The sequence below is a fragment of the Melanerpes formicivorus genome, unplaced genomic scaffold (assembly GCF_026170545.1).
Source record: "Melanerpes formicivorus ecotype bairdi unplaced genomic scaffold, bMelFor1.0.p_v2 SCAF_84, whole genome shotgun sequence".
Taxonomy (NCBI): Eukaryota; Metazoa; Chordata; class Aves; order Piciformes; family Picidae; genus Melanerpes; species Melanerpes formicivorus.
The window spans coordinates 295,061-313,776 of record NW_027142436.1 but is presented as its reverse complement, the minus strand read 5'-3'; the positions used below and the strand labels follow the sequence as shown (position 1 = coordinate 313,776).

The window sequence follows — 18,716 nt, the reverse complement described above, 5'->3', positions numbered from 1 at the left end:
GATTTATATTCCTGCAAATTAAAAGAATGAAAAAAAATCTTCTATGATACCTGTTCCAAAATGAAAGTTATCTGATGATTTTCTGAGTATTGACATGGAAAAATGTTTTTCTTTGGTGACTAATTAAATAAAAGCAATACAAATTCTGCTTTGGCTGCAAATTCATTAATGAGGTTTTGTAGGCTATGGTGTGTCTGCATCATGTAAAGAAAACATGGATGTGCTTTTAGCTGCCTGTAAGCCAGTCTGGTCTATATGCAGCCCTACTAGCTGGCATGCCTGTTCACACTGGATGAAACACTGCTCACACTGAACAGACTATGTATTATTTCTGAGTCAGAGAACTACAAAAGTCCCTTGTACTGATGAATCACTCTTAGTGTAAGTAGGTGTTTAGGACAATAAGAAACAATCATTTGTAAAGTCCTTTGTATTTTTTATAAACTCTGTGAGTTATGTGTGTGCAGCCTGCTTATTTCTTGTAGCGAAATTGTACTAGCAAGGGAGTCTTATTTCCTTGCATATACTCACAAATGCTTCCTCGGCTTGAACTGACGTTTCCTGTGCTTCCAGATTGCCAATGCCTAAAAGAAACTCCAGTCTCAGCCACTTTGACTTAGGCAGGTCCTTTAAGTATAGCCCAGGAAGAGGAATGTCTGAATGCCTTTTCCTTTCTGTTGCGTCAGCATGGGGGTGAGCTCTACAAGGAGTTGAGCACCTGAGTTCAAGCAACTCTTTTCTCCAATGCTTTTGTCGATTTCTATGTTACCATAGTATCATAGTATCATAGTATCAGTCAGGGTTGGAAGGGACCACGAGGATCATCATGTTTGTCCCAAAGTACTGGTTAGGCCACACCTCGAGTACTGTGTCCAGTTCTGGGCCCCTCAGTTTAGGAAGGAGGTTGACTTGCTGGAACGAGTCCAGAGAAGAGCAACAAAGTTGGTGAGGGGTTTGGAACACAAGCCCTATGAGGAGAGGCTGAGGGAGCTGGGGCTGCTTAGCCTGGAGAAGAGGAGACTCAGGGGTGACCTTATCACTCTCTACAACTACCTGAAGGGGGGTTGTAGACAGGCTGATGATGGTCTCTTCTCCCAGGCACCCAGTACCAGAACAAGAGGACACAGTCTCAGGCTGCGCCAGGGGAGGTTCAGGTTGGATGTTAGGAAGAAGTTCTATACAGAAAGAGTGATTGCCCATTGGAATGGGCTGCCCGGGGAGGTGGTGGAGTCACCGTCATTGAAGGTGTTCAGAAGGAGACTTGATGGGGTGCTTGGTGCCATGGGTTAGCTGTTTGGGTGGGTTGGATTGGTTGATGGGTTGGACACGATGATCTTGAAGGTCTCTTCCAACCTGGTTTGGTTTATTCTAATAAAGGTTTATTATTCTAAAATTACTACATACTTAAACATATTTCTGTCAACATTTTGTTTCAGACCCCTGTCAGTTTAATCCTTAAGCAAGTAATTTAGGAAGATTTGTCTTCAGGGCTCCTGTCTTTTGTTAGCAAGTTTGTGGATTTTTTTGTTTGTGGATTTTTTTGTTTGTGGAATTTTTTGTTTGTGGATTTTTTTGTTTGTAGATTTTTTTAATTTTATTTTGTTGGGGTTTGTTGTTTGGCTTTTGTTTTGTGGTGGGTTTTTGACTTTGTTTTGTTAGATTCAGGTTTTTGTTACTTAGAGAAGATGCTGAGGCGGAACCTTTGAAAAGAAGTTCACTGGACACAAAACAGGACATTGCATAGCAGCTGCCAGGGAAGTACTCTTACTCTGCTATTTTCTGGGATAATAACTATTGACACAGCTTTATGAAACTTTCATGTTGGCTCTGCAATAATGGAAAAAGAGCAGTGGTGAGGGGTTTTTTTATGTTTGATGCAAGAATCCTTGATTTGTCCTAAAACCTCTGCTCTAATGTGAACAGCTGGAGTTCTGCCACTGGCTGAACGCAACTTTTGGTCTCAGAAAAGGTACAGAGAATTAAAAATAGAAATTCAGCAATAAAATTCTCTGATAATGGATTCCCATTCCCTTTGTCCAAACAATTCCACACTTGAGAAAAAAAGCTCTAAACTGCCTGTGAAGAAAGAGTGAAAGTTGTTGTATTATCATTAATGAAAAACTGTGTTTCATCACTGCATAATGTTGTTAGTAAGAAAATTGTATAGCTCTAGTCAGCCTAAAGGGTATTTAATATACATGATTTAGATGAATCTAATGATGTTAAAGTGAAGAAGCTAATAAAGAGGGTGTATCCTGGACAAGTCAATAGACACTGTATTGGTAATACCATGAAAGGTCCTCAGGAATCTCTGCTCTCAGCACCTCATCTCTGTCTCCTTCAGTACTGCTGATCTACCTGTGTCCTGTGGGGGCAGTTGGTGAGCCTGGACTGGGGAACTGGTCTATGTTTCAAAGCATTCTCTGCACACTATACTATTCTTCTTGCCTTGTTTGTTGTTGTTGTTGTTGTTGTTGTTTATTTTTTTTAAGTGAGGAATATGAGGAGAAATTATGGGCCACTCATGATGGCACAATAAAAACGTTGTGAAATTAAGTTCTCCAGTAATCTGCATCTCTATCAGGACTGACCTGTTTTGCAACTTCAGCTGCCACAGAAATGTGGTTTCTTTTGAACAACACATGTAATATTAGTCTTTAGCTGAATACAGTTAATTTACCAGGTTAAGACAAATCTTTTATGTGATTTTTTTCCCCTAAAATGCTGTGGCTGTAAAAATGTTTCCATTATATTTAATCTAGAAAACTGAAGGTGTTTATATAACTTCAATTTTTCCCATTCCGTGCACTGAGATAGCACAGAAAACAAACTGCATCCAGGGTTTTATACACATTACACCAAAGTAAAATGTACTGCCAGTCCTGCAACTCAGTACCAAACCCCAGCCAGGTGTGCCTGCTACCTCCCTCAGCTTGCAGCAGTGACTTTATAATACAGTAGCATGACATCTGATCGTGAGAGGCTGTGCTGTCTGTGAACTGTGTTAGTGTGAACAACAAGGCTCAGTGATTCAGTAGTACAGTATATAAACATCATTATTCATCTGATCAGTGATGTGTGCCTTAGGCAACTGTAAATAAAGGGGGTTTTCTTACTGTTTTCAGGCTGTCAATCTGAAAGGTCAGTCTGGGATCAGGGGCTTGCCTGGACTGTACTCATGATTTTGAGAGGCAAATTTTGTATCCTTCAGGAGTTACCTTCCTTTTCCATAGGCCATGCCTTCTGATGTAAGCTGGAAGCTATTTCTATGAAAATCCATTCCTTGATGGATGCAGTAAGCTTACATTATAAGCTTCAAAGTGTGGGAAGCTCCTCTAATGTCCAAATGCAGATTTAAGCTGACCAAAAGAGCCTGCAGGCACTGTTTAATTGATAATGACTACAACATGCCAGCTACTTAAATTAACTGTTCGTTTGCCTGGAAACTTCAGTCTGTTTCATTTACAGAACAGTAGACCACAGGAGTAAAAATAACACTTAGTTTGACTTTTAGCTGTTCATATTAGGCTGGGGTCAGAGTGGCTGGAGAGCAGCCAGGCAGAAAGTGACCTGGGGGTACTGGTTGACAGCTGGCTGAACATGAGCCAGCAGTGTGCCCAGGTGGCCAAGAAGGCCAATGGCATCCTGGCCTGCATCAGGAACAGTGTGGCCAGCAGGAGCAGGGAAGTCACTGCACCACTGTACTCAGCACTGGTTAGGCCACACCTTGAGTCCTGTGTCCAGTTCTGGGCCCCTCAGTTTAGGAAAGATGTTGAGATGCTGGAAGGTGTCCAGAGAAGGGCAACAAAGCTGGGGAGGGGTCTGGAGCACAGCCCTGTGAGGAGAGGCTGAGGGAGCTGGGGCTGCTTAGCCTGGAGAAGAGGAGGCTCAGGGGAGACCTCATTGCTCTCTCCAACTCCCTGAAGGGAGGTTGTAGCCAGGTGAGGGTTGGTCTCTTCTGCCAGGCAACCAGCACCAGAACAAGAGGACACAATCTCAAGCTGCACCAAGGGAAGTTTAGGCTGGAGGTGAGGAGAAAGTTCTTCAGAGAGAGTTGTTAGCCATTGGAATGTGCTGCCCAGGGAGGTGGTGGAGTCACCATCCCTGGAAGTGTTCAAGAGGGGACTGGATGTGGCACTTGGTGCCATGGTTTAGTTGGTCATGAGGTTTGGGTGATAGGTTGGGCTTGATGATCTTTGAGGTCTCTTCCAACCTTATTGATTCTATGATTCTATTTTGGTCTCTGCTTTGGTAGTATTATTGTGCCTCTAGAAATGACTGGCTGGACAGAACTGCTACTTCCCAAAGAGTTTCTGCAGACTTCCTTTTCAGCTGACACAGTTCTTGTTTGGAGCCAAAAGAGGAAGTTTTCTCATTTTTCCTTTCCATGCATGAAGGTGGTGGTGGAGGGGAATACTAAATCATAGTATCAGTCAGGGTTGGAACGGATTACAAGGATCATCCAGTTCCAACCCCCCTGCCATGGGCAGGGACACCCCACACTAGATCAGGCTGGCCACAGCCTTGTCCAGCCTGGTCTTAAACACCTCCACTATTCACAAATTCCACAAATCACTATTGAGTATCTTGTGCCTACTGCACATATTTCAGGAATTTGGTACTGTTGCCTGTTTGACACAAAGTGGTCACTTGGGAAATTAAAAGTGCCCTTAAAGTAGAAGAAATCTCAGTGTAATAGTCCCAGACACACTTATATGGGGAAAGGGAAGAGAGCACACAATCATTTAAAACACCAGGGAAGCTCATCCTCTTTCTAATCGTTTCAGTGAAGCTCAGGGTGAAGTGAAGTTAGTTTAGTAATGCTCGAGCTACACACCTAAGAAAACCCAGAGCATGGAATGAATAAGAAATCATCCCCTCCCTTGCAAGAAAATGATAAAGAGTATTTTTCTCTCAAGGAAGGGAGCAGGATCAATTTGTTTGTGAAGTATTTGGGTTGTTCGCCACGGTGTGAAGTTTGTATAAACACGAGGAAATGGCTTCGTATATTGATGTGTTTGAGGCATCCTTCCCATCAGATGATTTGTAAGCATCTCCTTCAACGCTTCATGATTCCAGACGAGCTGCTAAATTTATCTTTATTCTGTCGTAGACGCTTTCTGCTAAGTCAACTGGCTTCTCCAAAGAGCGGCCCCCGGAGAGCCCCGGCCCCCGCAGAGCCCCGGCGAGCCCCGGCGGCAGGGCGGGCTGCTGTCCCCGCTCTCCCCGGCCGCACGCTGCTCCCACGGCGAACAAAGGAGCCGCCAAATCTATCACCAACAGGTACTGCGCACACCCAAGCGTGAGAAACTTTCTCGACTAGCATTCTCCTTAAAGAGCGAGAACCCTCGGCTGAAAGAGACAAAGCAGCGCTGGGGGAGAGGCAACAGCCACGCACCCGAGGGGGCCGGAAAGGAAACGATGCGAAGTATCGCCGCTGCCCGCCAGCAGCGCGGGGCTCCCCAGCTTTGGGACGCGGCGGCGAAAGTCGGTAGAACGTGAGGAGCGGCGGAGCGGGGAGCGCGGTGCTGGCTGCGCGGTGCTGGCTCTGCGGTAAAGCTCCTCGCCCTGCGCCCCTGGGCGCGGGCAGTCCTGGCCCCGCACCTCCTCCGGGAGCGCACGTCCGCCGACCCCGTCCCGCCTCGGACCACCCTACCTGCCGACTAGCCGCTGGGGCCGGTAGACGGTGGGGGAGGGAGGAAAGCAGTTGGGGGGCGGGGGGTAGGTGGGGGCGGTTGTTTAACCCTTTCCCCGCCGGATGGCTCGGGAAGCGGCCGAGGCGGCGGCCCTGCGAGGCGCGGCGCTGTGCCCTGTGCCCGGGCGGGGAGGGGTGGCGCAGGGTGGGGGCGAGCGCGGGGCGGGGGGGCTGCGGGAGCCGCTCCTTCCTTGCCCAGCCCGGTAGGGGCTGGAGGAAGACGCGGAGCGCAGACATGGCGGCCAACATGTACCGAGTGGGAGGTATGTGGGGACGCAGCAACACCCGCTCGGCACCGGGGGGTCCTGCGCACGGAAGCGGCGATGGGGCCTGCCCGGGAGGCCTTGCCGCGCCGCGGGCTGTGCGAGGAGAATCCAATCCTCTGCCTGCCGGCGCCACCGCCGCGGCCCCCTGCGGCACGGCCGGTCCCGGTAAAGGCGCTGGGGGCCCTCCGCGGGGTGGAGGGCGCGGGCGCAGGTTCCTCCCATGCCAGCCCTGTGCGCCGAGTGGGAGGCCGGCCCTCACCGCAGAGGAGAAGGGCAGCGCCGCCCTCCGCGAGGAAGGTGGGGAGCGGCGCCGCCGCTTTCGTGATCCCTTCCTGTGGCGGGGACCAGCCACAGCCTCCTCTCGCGCCTCGTCTCCTTTCCCGGGCTCCCGGCGCCTTGCGAGGGGCGGCCTGCTGGAGCCGCGCGCCCCCAGCTCTGGGGCCAGCCTCGGCCCGGGGCTGCGGCCTGGCGGCAGCGGGCAGTGCCGCGCGGACAGCCGGCGGCCGCCCTCGGGGGCGCTCCCCTCGTTGCTGTGCCCGAGTCCGCCTCTCCGCCCTTTAACGGCAGTTTCTCCGCGCCTTCGTTAGCCTCTCCAGGAAAAGTGATAAATCCCGCTGTGTGAGCAGGGCATTTCTGTTACCCTCCTTGCCTACCGACGTGCCTCTTGACGAGTGCTCTCACGGGTGACTGCTCAGTACTACGTGGAGGGGGTCACTTTGGCGGTAAAAACAAAACAAAACGTGGCAAACGTTCCTTTCCCCACCCCTCTCCTGGTGAAATCGACACTGGCAACTTTTCCGCTGCCCTTCCTTAGGGAGTGAACATAGTTCTGTTCCTAGCGATACGGCTCAGGTGCACCACTCAAGTTAGGTTTTCAGAGGCTGGTGCTCAAAAACGTTTGTTTCCTCCTGCTCTTACCTCGACAGCCTGAGGTGAGAAGGAAGATGCAGGGAAGTGAGGAGTTATCGTAGTTAGTCTGAATCTCTTTCTGCTTCTGTTGTGAAATATGCAGATACATCCATAAATTGTCCATCTGCCCGTCCCTTCGTGAGAGTGTTCAGACTGTGATTTCATCAGCCCTTACTCGTGATAATCGTTTGAGAGCAGTGCTGTTGAAATCTGGGTAGAGTTTGGTTTTTAGATCATCAATTCTAATTTTTTGTTGTTGTGATCTTAATGAGCAATGTGAACGCTCTGCAGAGATCATGTTCTTTCTTTGCAACTAAGTGAGCAACTACCTGAGACTCTTTGACTGTAATGTAGTGTCAAAGCATTGTGGAAGAGTTTGGTACATCATTATGGTCCCTCCACCTGTTTGTCCTTTTGTGTTTTTTTTTTGTTTGCTTTTATTTTTAAGAGCAGTCAGGTATCAAGTGTAAGGTGAGCTTAGTATTTGCTGGGTGCCTTTCTGTTTGATGGAAATGAATTTGAGAAAACTATTGAAAACTGTGTGTCAATTATTTCTATGTTACAGTTACTTGTATGTTACATGGGAGCAGCCGTGAGGGTATGAGTGAACTGCCCTGTACTCTATGAAAATTTTATGTTAATGATGCTGTAAGAGATTTTGTCCTGAAGAAACCTTGCTAACCTCATGACTATTGCTGCTTAATACAGTTTGTGAGCAAAAAACATAACCAAATGTCATAAAATGTGGACTACTCATTTAGAGAACTGTGCTACTATGGCCCCTGATAACGTGATGTAGCATATCTTGCAGAAATGTTTCTCTCTGTAATGTAGAAATTCACTTAGGGGACACAGTCTCAAGCTGTGCCAGGGGAGGTTTAGACTCGAGGTGAGGAGGAAGTTCTTCACCGAGCGAGTCATTCGTCATTGGCGCTGCCCAGGGAGGTGGTTGAGTCACCATCCCTGGAGACGTTCAAGAGGGGATTGGACGTGGCACTTGGTGCCATGGTCTAGTCATGGGGTCTGTGTTGATAGGTTGGACTCGATGATCCTCGAGGTCCTTTCCAACCTAAGTTATACTGTGATACTTCTGTGCTGAGTTCTTAAAGTCTTCCCTGATTGTGAGAAACTGCTTCTTTTAAATCAAGACTTATGAAGTGTGTGCGTTCCTGAATTAGTGTAACCTCCAGCACAAGACATTTAACTTCGTTTTAGTGTGATTGTTAAAGCAAATGTAGTGCAGTCATACCAATAATTTAGAAACCAATCATGTTAAATCTCAGTGCAGAAATATTCTACTGTCTTAACTTCCATGAAGAAATCTCACCTTTTTAGCAGATTCTATGTTTAGAAGAAAATTCTTGCACCAATAATATGCCTTTTACATATTGTTACATTTTGGTGTTTCAATATCTTTATTCTTTTTTATTGCAGATTATGTTTATTTTGAAAATTCTTCCAGCAATCCATATCTCATTAGGAGAATTGAAGAACTTAACAAGGTACACCCATAATTTTTCCTTAATCTTTGACAACAGTCAGTGCACTTTTCAAACACTGAGAATGATTTCCATTCCATAAGATTTCCAGTGGACTAAGATTTGGTGGTGGTTTGTTCTGTTGGTTTTATTTTTCTGCACTTTCCTGAGATTTGCTGTGTGTTTGTTGTATGTTTCAGTTACTGAAGTCTTGCTGTGTGGTGCACTGTAATTTTGGCCTGTTAGCGAAGTAAACACCCAGCTGCTTATTCCTAGTGAGCAGGAGTACTCTGCTCTAAAAACTTCAAAACCAAATCTTCTGAATGGTTGAAGAAATGAATGAATTTACTTGTGTGTAGTGATGACACTGTGAATCCATCTGGAATGCTAACGGTCATGTAATGTGTCTGCTTTTGGATGTGTGTAGAAAGAGCTAGTAGGTATCAATGAGACTTTGCAGCGATCAAATAACACTGTGTGACTTCAGCGGCTGTTTGTTGCTCTGCTTATTGGCAGCTCAAGTGAGGGAGAGAGGCTTCTGGGAGAAGAGGCTCTTGCATGGAAATAGTGTGTTCTCTTTAAGTGTATTTTTATGAAGAATGGAGGCATTTTTCTGTCATTTCTCTTCATTGTTGTACTGCAAAGAGCCATGTATGATTTTAATTTGTTTTTAGCGTGGCATGTTTTCAGTAGTCCATCAACCGATATTAAAACTTACTGATACATTGTGTCAAAATGCCATGTGATGATGCAGTGATAAGGATTTTTTTCCCCTGTGGTTAAAAAGTAAATTTAAAAAGTTGCTTATCTGAAATAGTTTTCTTCTTACTAATGAAACAAGACTCTGCTCCGTAGCAGACTGACTCTGCTCCGTAGCAGACTGACTCTGCTCCATAGCAGACATCAACCACATTACCTGTTAGTGCTCTCCAACACAGCATTCGCTGAACTTGTGCATGGCAAATAGTTTTTGGCTTTTAGTGCAGAAGAGTATTTTTTTTGTTTACCATGATGGAAGTGATTCCAATCATGTCCTGAATGTAATGTTTATTACCTTTAAACTGTATTGCTATCATTTTATCTTGCTTATGGATGGTACAGCAGGTATGAATGATGTGCTTTCAGGTGTTAAAGGCATTGAGCAAGCACAGAGATGTTGTGCATCTATTAAATGGAATGCATTGGCAAGCATTTTACCAGAGAGAAGATGCTTCTTTTTTTCCCCCATTTGTTTTTTTGTAAGAAATTTAACTGAAACATGATACTTTTCAGTACCCTATCTCCAGCAACTCCTAGTAGTAAACCAGTTCTGTACTTTTCATACCAAGAAAGAGGATATGGTTCTTCAGATATCATCAGATTCTTTGCATTATCAGACTAAAGAGCATGATCCCTGTAATGAGGCATGAAAGCAAGCATGAACTAAACAGCTCTTCAATCTTGGGAGCTGCAGTGAAAGTTCAAGTGATTTTTGGGAAGGATATTTAATATAACACAGTTTATCAGAGTAATTTGAAATACCCCTTTGTGTCTAAAGCTGGGTTGCAAAGAAATGTTTACAAGCCTGTAGCATTTGTGAAGTAGCCTTGTGTTATCATCATGCTGACGTTACCTCTCGAACCAGCTGATAAATGCTTAGGACTGAGTAATTACAATCTATACAGTTACCTGATCCGAAATTGATATTGGCCTGTGTCTGGAAGTTACTGCTTTATTTGACTAACTTGATTACAGCCTGACTGAGGGCATTTACTTTAAATTACTCAGCTGAGGAAGAATATATTCTGATTGGATTTGTCTTTCTTTTGTAGACTGCCAATGGAAACGTGGAAGCAAAAGTGGTGTGTTTTTACAGGCGAAGAGATATTTCCAACAGCCTTATAATGCTGGCAGATAAGCATGCTAGTAAGTAGCCTGTACAGGGCATTTTTCTGTCTTGTTGCAGCCTGTTCAGTTTCTGCTCCTACTTAGTATTGCATTTATTTGGCATGTGGAATATATATTTATATTAGGCCTTAATTAATATCCAGTTAAAGGCTTAGCATTATCTGATACTGGCCCTGGTCCTGGTAGTTGCTTCTAGGACTTCAGCTGTATTAAAGTGATTGAAAGTCTTCATAGAAGGAAAAAAAATACATCTGGAAGATCCAGTCATCCTTTTTTAATGTTGAAGATAAATCCTGGACATAAGTTGATTTAAGCTTAAGAGCATTCATAAGGATTCCATTTTACATTTTTTGAGGTAGATATGAAAGTATATTACTTACTCTAAAGATCAAAACTTAACCATTGGGACTGGAAAATCCCTGGAGTTTGTGCAGTAGTGTTATTTGCAGTAGTGTTATATGCTCAATGTAGACACTAATCAGTAGAATAGCAGCAGCTATCATCTCACTTGTTTGGTTTTTTTTTAACAGAGCAGCAGGTAGTAGTAGGGCAAAAAGTTCCATTTCCCTAATGAGCTTTTTTTGGTAGCTGCTATTTGGTCTACACCCAAGGCAGGATGTTTTTCCATAACTTTATAATTAAAAATAGAATTTTGAAGACAAACCCAGAACCTAAAAACCCAGGTATTTGAGAAGATAGTTATATGCAAAATATTGCACTCGTGCTTGTGAATAATTGAAGTGTTACGTGTGTCAACATCTGGTAAGTTTTTTGCTATAAATAACATTTTGATTATAAATTGTGGTGGGTTGAGAGAGAAGGCTTAGCTTTCTCTCCCCCACAAAGAGGAGAGAAACCACAGCTAACTCAGCTGGAGAAGCGGAAGGGATGCTATATTTTACAAGCAATGTGGAAAAGCAGGTTGGATATACAATTTATACAGTATTTACAATACATGTACAGAAATACACAGCAAGGACAGAAAGAATACAGGAATGAAATTCCCTCCTCTGGACAGAGGAGGGTTCCCCCCCCATGCCCCCTTCTCTCCCCCTACCACCCTTTTTCCCAAAGAGGGTTAGAAAGAGAGAAAAAGGCAGTAATTAATAAAGCAGAGTTCTAGTAGGCCTGTTAGTAGGATTAGTTGCTTACCTGTTCAAGGTTGCTCTGGCTAGGAGCCCAGAGGCAGGCAAGCTGGAAGGGGGAAGGAAAGGAGCGAACTGACAAAAAATTCCAGCTGTGCTAAAACTTAAAACTGCATTCTACCAATCTACCAATGAATTTTGTTTAGAACATCGATGTTTTCATTGTCTCCAACAAAACATTCAGCCAGAGTGCCCCAGCACTGTCCCTTTCTTAAAGGCACAGCCTCAAACGGTCACATAAATAATACTCCAGTTTTCAAAATGGTATGAGTAAGTGGCACAGGGATTATGAGTCTGTTTTCTAATTTGACAGCATGAATCTCTTTAAAAACACAGCCAAATGCTGCATTTTGTGTGCAGATATGTTGTGGCATAATTAGGTGCTTGCTATTTATTTTAGCACTAAATTCTGATTATTTTACTCCACCCAAGTACCAAATGTGAAAAGAAACAGGCAGCTTTTGGCTTTTATTTTATTCTTTAAGTGGTCCTAGAGCAGTGGAGGTGATTTGAGTATGTCATGTTGTCGTAGTTTGGGCTGGGTGCTCTCTGCTACAGGAGTGTTTCCTGTCTCCAGAAGTCCAGCCCAGTGGGTAGACACAGGAAACTAGGTATTTCTACCATGATCCCTTGCACCACTGTAAGTTTTACAGCGGGGTCTGGCACTTCCTCTTTCCTTCCTCTCCGCCACCCGGTAACTGGGGGAGAGATCTCCCGGCCATGGGCCTGGCTAGGCCCAAGGCCACGGGGGGATGTGCAGTCTCAGATTTGGCCAGCTGAGACTAGCCTAGCAGTTGCGGGGGGGGGGGGGGAAGAAGGAGCCCTGGGGGTTTTGGGTGCATCCTCAGGTGGGCATGGGATCTTTCTGGGTCTGTTTTGGAGTTCTTCTTGTCACTGTGTTCCTAGCTTTCTGCACGCACTCACTGATCTCTATTTAAACTTTCCATCACTTTTGCAATCTGAGTTGTTATTTCTGTGCCTGGTGGGGAGGGGGTTTGCCCCAACCCGTTACACATGTGAAATAACTTGCCTTTTTTTGTTAAACATCTCCCTTATGTTCTAAACTGATTGATTGAAATATTTTTCTAATGCGGTTGAATACATGGTATAATAATTGTAACCTATTTTGTGGTAGCCTGCCCCCACAATCATTAGTCTTTTTAGTTCTTCCATGTGATGTGAAGAAACAGAACTTTCAGTGAGCTTTACAGCACTTGGTTGGGTGGTGTTGGTTTTTTTGCAGATAGAAGGGGCAGGAAAGGCTGAGAAGGAGAAATGTCTCGCTGGGAATACAGACTTGGATTGTTTGTTCATTTGACTGTTTAAAGCATGAATTTCACAGGTTTTTTGTTGGCTTATTTTTTAGATCAAGGTATGATAATTCTGTGGGCATCATTCAACTTGGAAAAGTGACTAAGATTTTTCTCTATCTCCTGTAAGCATCAGCTTGCCGTTTTGTCAGCACTTCCATTGTGTGACTCATTGCTGCTCTGTCACTCTTCCGCTATGGCATGCGAGGGCTTCGGTGGTGTCGGGAGGAATAGGATGGAATCTTCCATCCTGTTATGCTATTGAGATTCTCTTGCTATTTTCTAGCGAGGAAACAGACATGTAATTTCTAGCTGATTTAACAAGCATCTTTAGGATGCCTCTGTCTCACAGGTTGTAAGTCTTCTAACCCTGTGTTCTTGGAGATCAGGTTTCTCTGTGGACCTTTTCTCCGTACATAATGTTGCCTTTCTGAGCAGCTTGGAATCTGTGCATCAAAATGACTTTGAGATACTTGTTACAGTAGCGGAGGATAGAACCTAGTGTGGGATTGCTGCTTGGATCTTTGTACAGCTCATGCAGCAGACGTAGTTAAATGTCAAATGTTCTGATTCTGGAAGGCTACACTGTTTAAAAATATGATGTATGTAAGCAAAATACTTGTTTATGAACGGAACATTGTATGTAGCTAAGCACGCTGGTGCCTCAGTGCTTCTACCCAGTTTGTCACAAAAAATGGCTAAAAGATGCAAAGTTTCTAGAGTGGAAAGTAGTCTAGTCTAGTAGTCTAGTTCAGGCACAGGTTACTCCAGTGCATGTGTGTGGAGAAGTCTTTTAAGTATAAGATCTGCCTGATCTTTTCTAACGACATTTTATATTGGGAATGTTTTGGGTTTCGCTTTCCTTTGTGATAGGCAAAACTTTGAGCGATGCACTTGGAATCTTTTGGCAGGTGGTGCTTGGGTTTTGTGGGGAATGTTTTGGTTAATGAAGGCTGCATTTTGTGTCACAGGTGTGGTCCCATTTATTAAGAAAGTAGTTTCATAAGGAAATAGTTTGAAACTTTAATTCAGTTTCTGGGCTATATAAAGCAATTGGAGGAGACAAAGCAGAGCTTTTCTCTGGCCATTCTAAAATACTCGGGTACAGAGGAGTTCCCTTGATTTCAAAGCATCTGATGCTGATCTCTGAGGAAACTGCATTTCCACATTTTTTTTTCCTCTGGTTCTTCTGGTTGAAGCTATTGAGTATTTTTATTTGTCTACCATCACTGTATGACATCAGTCTGGATCTGGGAATAGTTCTATAAGCTGACTATAGCCACTGAAGTCCGGGGTTTGTGATGTTTTATGGGCCCTCGAAGGTGTTACATTTCCCATTACATTTCCACCCTCCTTTGATTTCAGTCCTGGAGTTTATGATAAGGCCAAATTGAAAGCCAAAACAAAGTACTGGCCAAGATCACCTTCTTCATCCCAGGCAGCCACCTGAATGGAGTAAGGGAGTTCTGTTGAAGTGTGAACACTCACCAGCTCTTAGGTTGTAGCCAGTACCCTGGGGTCTCTGTGAGGGACACATTCCCTTCTTCATGCAGCAGAGGAAGGTTTACTTTGCGGGGAAAGACGGAAAAGAGATAAACAGGAGACAGCAGGCAGTACAAGAGCTATTGCAACAGGTGACTGAAGCACTTAAGATTGTAGAATCATAGAATTACTTCATTTGGAAAAGACCTCTGAGATCATAGAGTCCAACTGTTGACCTAACACCACCATGGCCATTAAACCATGTCCCAAATTGTCATGTCTGCATGTTTTCTGAGCTGCTCCGCGTGCAACTCTACCATGTCCCTGGGCAGCCTGTTCCAATGCCTGACCACTCCTTCAGTAAAGAAATTTTTCCTAATGTCTAATCTAAACCTTCCTGGTGCAGCTTGAGGCCATTCCCTCTTGTTCTGTCACCTGATACTAGGGAGAAGAGACCATCCCCCACCTTGCTTCAACCTCCTTTCAGGTAGTTGTAGAGAGTAATAAGGTCTTCCCTCATTGTCCTCTTTTCCAGACTAAGCAACCCCAATTCTCTCCACTGCTACTCATGAGTCTTGTTCTCCAGACCCTTAACCAGCTTTGTTGCCCTTCTCTGGACATGCTCCAGCACCTCAGGGCCCTGACAGTGAGGGGCTTAAAACTGAACACATTATTTTACACGTTGTCAATCTACATTAGTATCATAATGATTGTCAAACACTCCAGATGTATCCAAAAGAATGAAGCTGTTAACATGCTCTCTGATTTTTTGGGAAGCATTTTATTTCAGTGATGCAGCAGGCTAGCAGGCAGCAGAAAAGATGGCAAGAAAATGAGCTTGACTTGAGAAATACCATGTAAGAGTTCTGCAGATTACCATGTGACGTTCCCAAAGATACACAACAATGAAATGTGATTTCCTTTTATATGTCTTCAGGGTTTTTTTCCCTATATGGTTGCTGTTGATTAGTGATATACTTAATGCTCAGTTCCAGGAAAAACATGAGGATTTTTCCTCCCTCTTCAATGACTGAAGAATTACCCTCTGACTACTACCCATTGCTGGTAATCCAAGCTGGAAGTGATGAGATTGATAAGGGCACCAGGACAATCAGAAAGGAATTCAAGGCCCTCAGACAATTGATTGATGGGGCAGGAGCTCCAGTGGTGTGTTCTGTTCAGTTCCCTCAGTGGCAGGGGTGCACACTGAGAGGAACAGGGGAACCCATGCCATCAACAAATGGCTCAGGGGATGGTGCCAGCAGCGGAATTTTGGGTTTGTTGATCAAGGAGCAACTTTCACTGCACCCGACCTGCTGGACCTTGATGGGGTGAATCTATCCAGAAAGGGCAAGAGGGCTCTAGCACCAGAGTGGGCAGGGCTTCTTGGGATGGGCTTTAAAATAGGTTTGAAGGGGGTGGGTGATGAAACCAGTCTCTCTGGAGAGGAGACAGAGGGACATAAACTAGAGTTAGTTGAGAAATCAGCAGCCCAGCTGAAGTGCAGGTACACCAATGCAGGCAGTATGGGTAACAAACAAGAGGAACTGGAAGTCTTGGTTCACCAGGCAAACTATGCTGTAGTTGCCCTTAGAGAAACGTGGTGGAATGATTCACATGACTGGAGTACTGCACTGGGTGGTTAAAAGCTCTTTAGGAGAGACAGGTGAGGAAGAAGAGGAGGAGGGGTGGCTCTGTGTGTTAGGGAGTCTCTTGGTGCCACAGAACTTGAGGTAGAGGATGAAAGGATTGAGTGGCTGTGGGTTAAAGTCAGAGGGAGGGCTAACAAAACTGACATCCTGGTTGGAGTCTGTTATAGACCACCCAACCAAGATGAAGAGGTAGATGAAGTATTCTACAAGCAACTGGAGGCTGTCTCAAGATCATCAGACCTTGTCCTTGTGGGAGACTTTAACCTGCCAGACATCTGCTGGGAACTTAACTCAGCAGAGAGGAGTCAGTCCAGAAGGTTCCTAGAGCATATGAAGGACAGCTTCTTGATGCAGCTGTTAAGTGAGCCTACCAGGGGTCAGGCTCTGCTTGACCTGCTGCTCTCCAATAGAGAAGGGCTGGTGGGAGATGTGATGGTAGGAGGCTGTCTAGGGTGCAGCCACCATGAGCTAGTGGAGTTTTCAGTGTGCAGGGAAATAAGGAGGAGCAATGACAGAACCCTCCCTTTGGACTCCTGGAGGGCAAACTTCAGTTTGTTTAAATAACTAATTTGGAGAGTCCCCTGGGTAGCAGCCCTTAAGAACCAAGGGGTCCAGGACCTACTTCAAACAGGAGCTCTTGAAGACACAGGAACAGGCTGTGGCCATGTGCTGAAAGATGAGCTGGAGGGGAAGGCTCTGGGCCTGGATGGGCAAGCAGCTCTTGAAGGAATTAAGGGGAAAAAAGAGGCTGTATCTCCTTTGGAAAGGGGGGAGGCAACTCGAGGTACATTTAAGGATGTTGTTAGATCATGCAGGAGAAAAATTAGAGAGGCAAAAGCCCAGTTAGGACTTAAGCTGAACTCTGCTGTGGAAGACAATAAAAAGCATTTTTATAAATACATTAATGCTACAAAGAGATCAAGAAGAACCTCCACTCTTTATTGGACCTGGAGGGGAACACTGTAAGCAAAGATGAGGACAAGGCTGAGATACTAAGTACCTTCTTTGCCTCCATTTTCAACAGTAATGCAGGAGGACTTCAGGACAAGTGGCCTCCTGAAGTGAGTGATGGGGTCAGGGAGCAGTGTTGTACCCCTGAAATCCATGAGGAAGTAGTTAGGGACTTGCTGAGCCACTTGGATACCCAAAAGTCCATGGGACCGGATGGGATCCATCCTAGGGTGCTGAGAGAGATGTCAGATGAGCTGCCAAGCCTCTCCATTATTATCCACCAGTCCTGGCTCACTGGAGAGGTCCCAGATGACTGGAAGCTGCCAATATGATGCCCATGGACAAGAAGGGCTGGATGGAGGAACCTGCAAATTCCAGGCCTGTCAGCCTGACCTCAGTGCCAGGCAACATGATGAGCAGATCATCCTGGGGGCAATCACAGCACACCTGCAGGATGGCCAAGGGATCAGGTCCAGCCAGCATGGATTTAGGGAGGGCAGGTCCTACCTCACCAACCTGATCTCCTATGCTCAAGTGACTGCTTGGTGGATGTGGGGCAGGCTGTGGATGTAGTCTGCCTGGACTGCAGCAAGGCCTTTGCCACCATCCCCCACAGCAAACTCCTGGCCAAGCTGTCAGCCCATGGCTTGGACAGCAGCACTCTGAGCTGGGTTAGGAACTGGCTGGAGGCTGAGCCCAGAGAGTGGTGGTGAATGGTGTCACAGCCAGCTGGCAGCCAGGCACCAGTGGTGTCCCCCAGGGATCAGTGCTGGGCCCTGTGCTCTTTAACATCTTCATTGATGATCTGGATGAGGGCATTGAGTCCAGCATCAGTAAATTTGTAGATGACACCGAGCTGGGGGCAGGAGTTGATCTGTTAGAGGGTTGGAGAGCTCTGCAGAGGGACCTTGCTGGGCTGGACAGATGGGCAGAGGCCAAGGGCATGAGATTGAACACATCCATGTGCTGGGTCCTGCATTTTGGCCACAACAACGCCATGCAGTGCTACAGGCTGGGGTCAGAGTGGCTGGAGAGCAGCCAGGCAGAGAGGGACCTGGGGGTACTGGTCAATAGTAGGCTGAACATGAGCCAGCAGTGTGCCCAGGGGGCCAAGAAGACCAATGGCATCCTAGCATATATCAGGAGCAGTGTGGCCAGCAGGAGCAGGGAAGTCATTGCGCCCTGTACTCAGCACTGGTTAGGCCACACCTTGAGTCCTGTGTCCAGTTCTGGGCCCCTCAGGTTAGGAAGGAGGTTGAGCTGCTGGAAGGTGTCCAGAGAAGGGCAGCAAAGCTGGGGAGGGGTCTGGAGCACAGCCCTGTGAGGAGAGGCTGAGGGAGCTGGGGTTGCTTAGCCTGGAGAAGAGGAGGCTCAGGGGAGACCTCATTGCTCTCTCCAACTCCCTGAATGGAGATTGTAGCCAGGTGGGGGTTGGTCTCTTCTGCCAGGCAACCAGCACCAGAACAAGAGGACACAGTCTCAAGCTGTGCCAGGGGAAGTTTAGGCTGAGGTGAGGAGAAAGTTCTTCCCAGAAAGAGAGATTGGCCACTGGGATGTGCTGCCCAGGGAGGTGGTGGAGTCACCATCCCTGGAGGTGTTCAAGAGGGAATTAGATGTGGCACTTGGTGCCATGGTTTAGTTGGTCATGAGGTGTTGGGTCACAGGTTGGACTTGATGATCTCTGTGGTCTTTTCCAACTTTATTGATTCTATGATTGTATGCCATGTGATTCAAATTGTCATGGTTTACTGTTTTTCTTGAGTGTCTGTAGAACTAAGACAGGAGTGATCCAATCAGTTATTCAGTATGTAGGAAAAATATTGTGTGTGTGTGTAGGCCCTGGTGGTTCAGTAAAGAACTCTGAAATAAAAAGCCTATGGAGAGTAACTTTGTGTTCTTCAGTGTTCTTTTCTTAGTCACATATTTGATGTGGTGTCATTC

General features: G+C 45.8%; 1 protein-coding gene across 6 annotated transcripts in view; it reads left to right on the top strand.

The window, feature by feature from the left end:
• The window catches only part of MTA3 (metastasis associated 1 family member 3), a 182,423-nt gene that overhangs the window by 18,152 nt on the left and 145,555 nt on the right, over window positions 1-18,716 (top strand). For 2 of the 6 annotated variants that reach the window (XM_068165125.1, XM_068165122.1), the window contains exons 1-3: window positions 5,853-5,958; window positions 8,305-8,372; window positions 10,160-10,253. In XM_068165125.1, the coding sequence (XP_068021226.1) occupies window positions 5,931-5,958; window positions 8,305-8,372; window positions 10,160-10,253 (190 nt within the window). In that variant the 5' untranslated portion in view covers window positions 5,853-5,930. Of the gene's footprint in view, window positions 1-5,487; window positions 5,554-5,852; window positions 5,959-6,874; window positions 6,894-8,304; window positions 8,373-10,159; window positions 10,254-18,716 lie in introns of those variants that run through there. The other 4 variants (XM_068165121.1, XM_068165120.1, XM_068165123.1 and 1 more) reach the window with 3 other exon arrangements.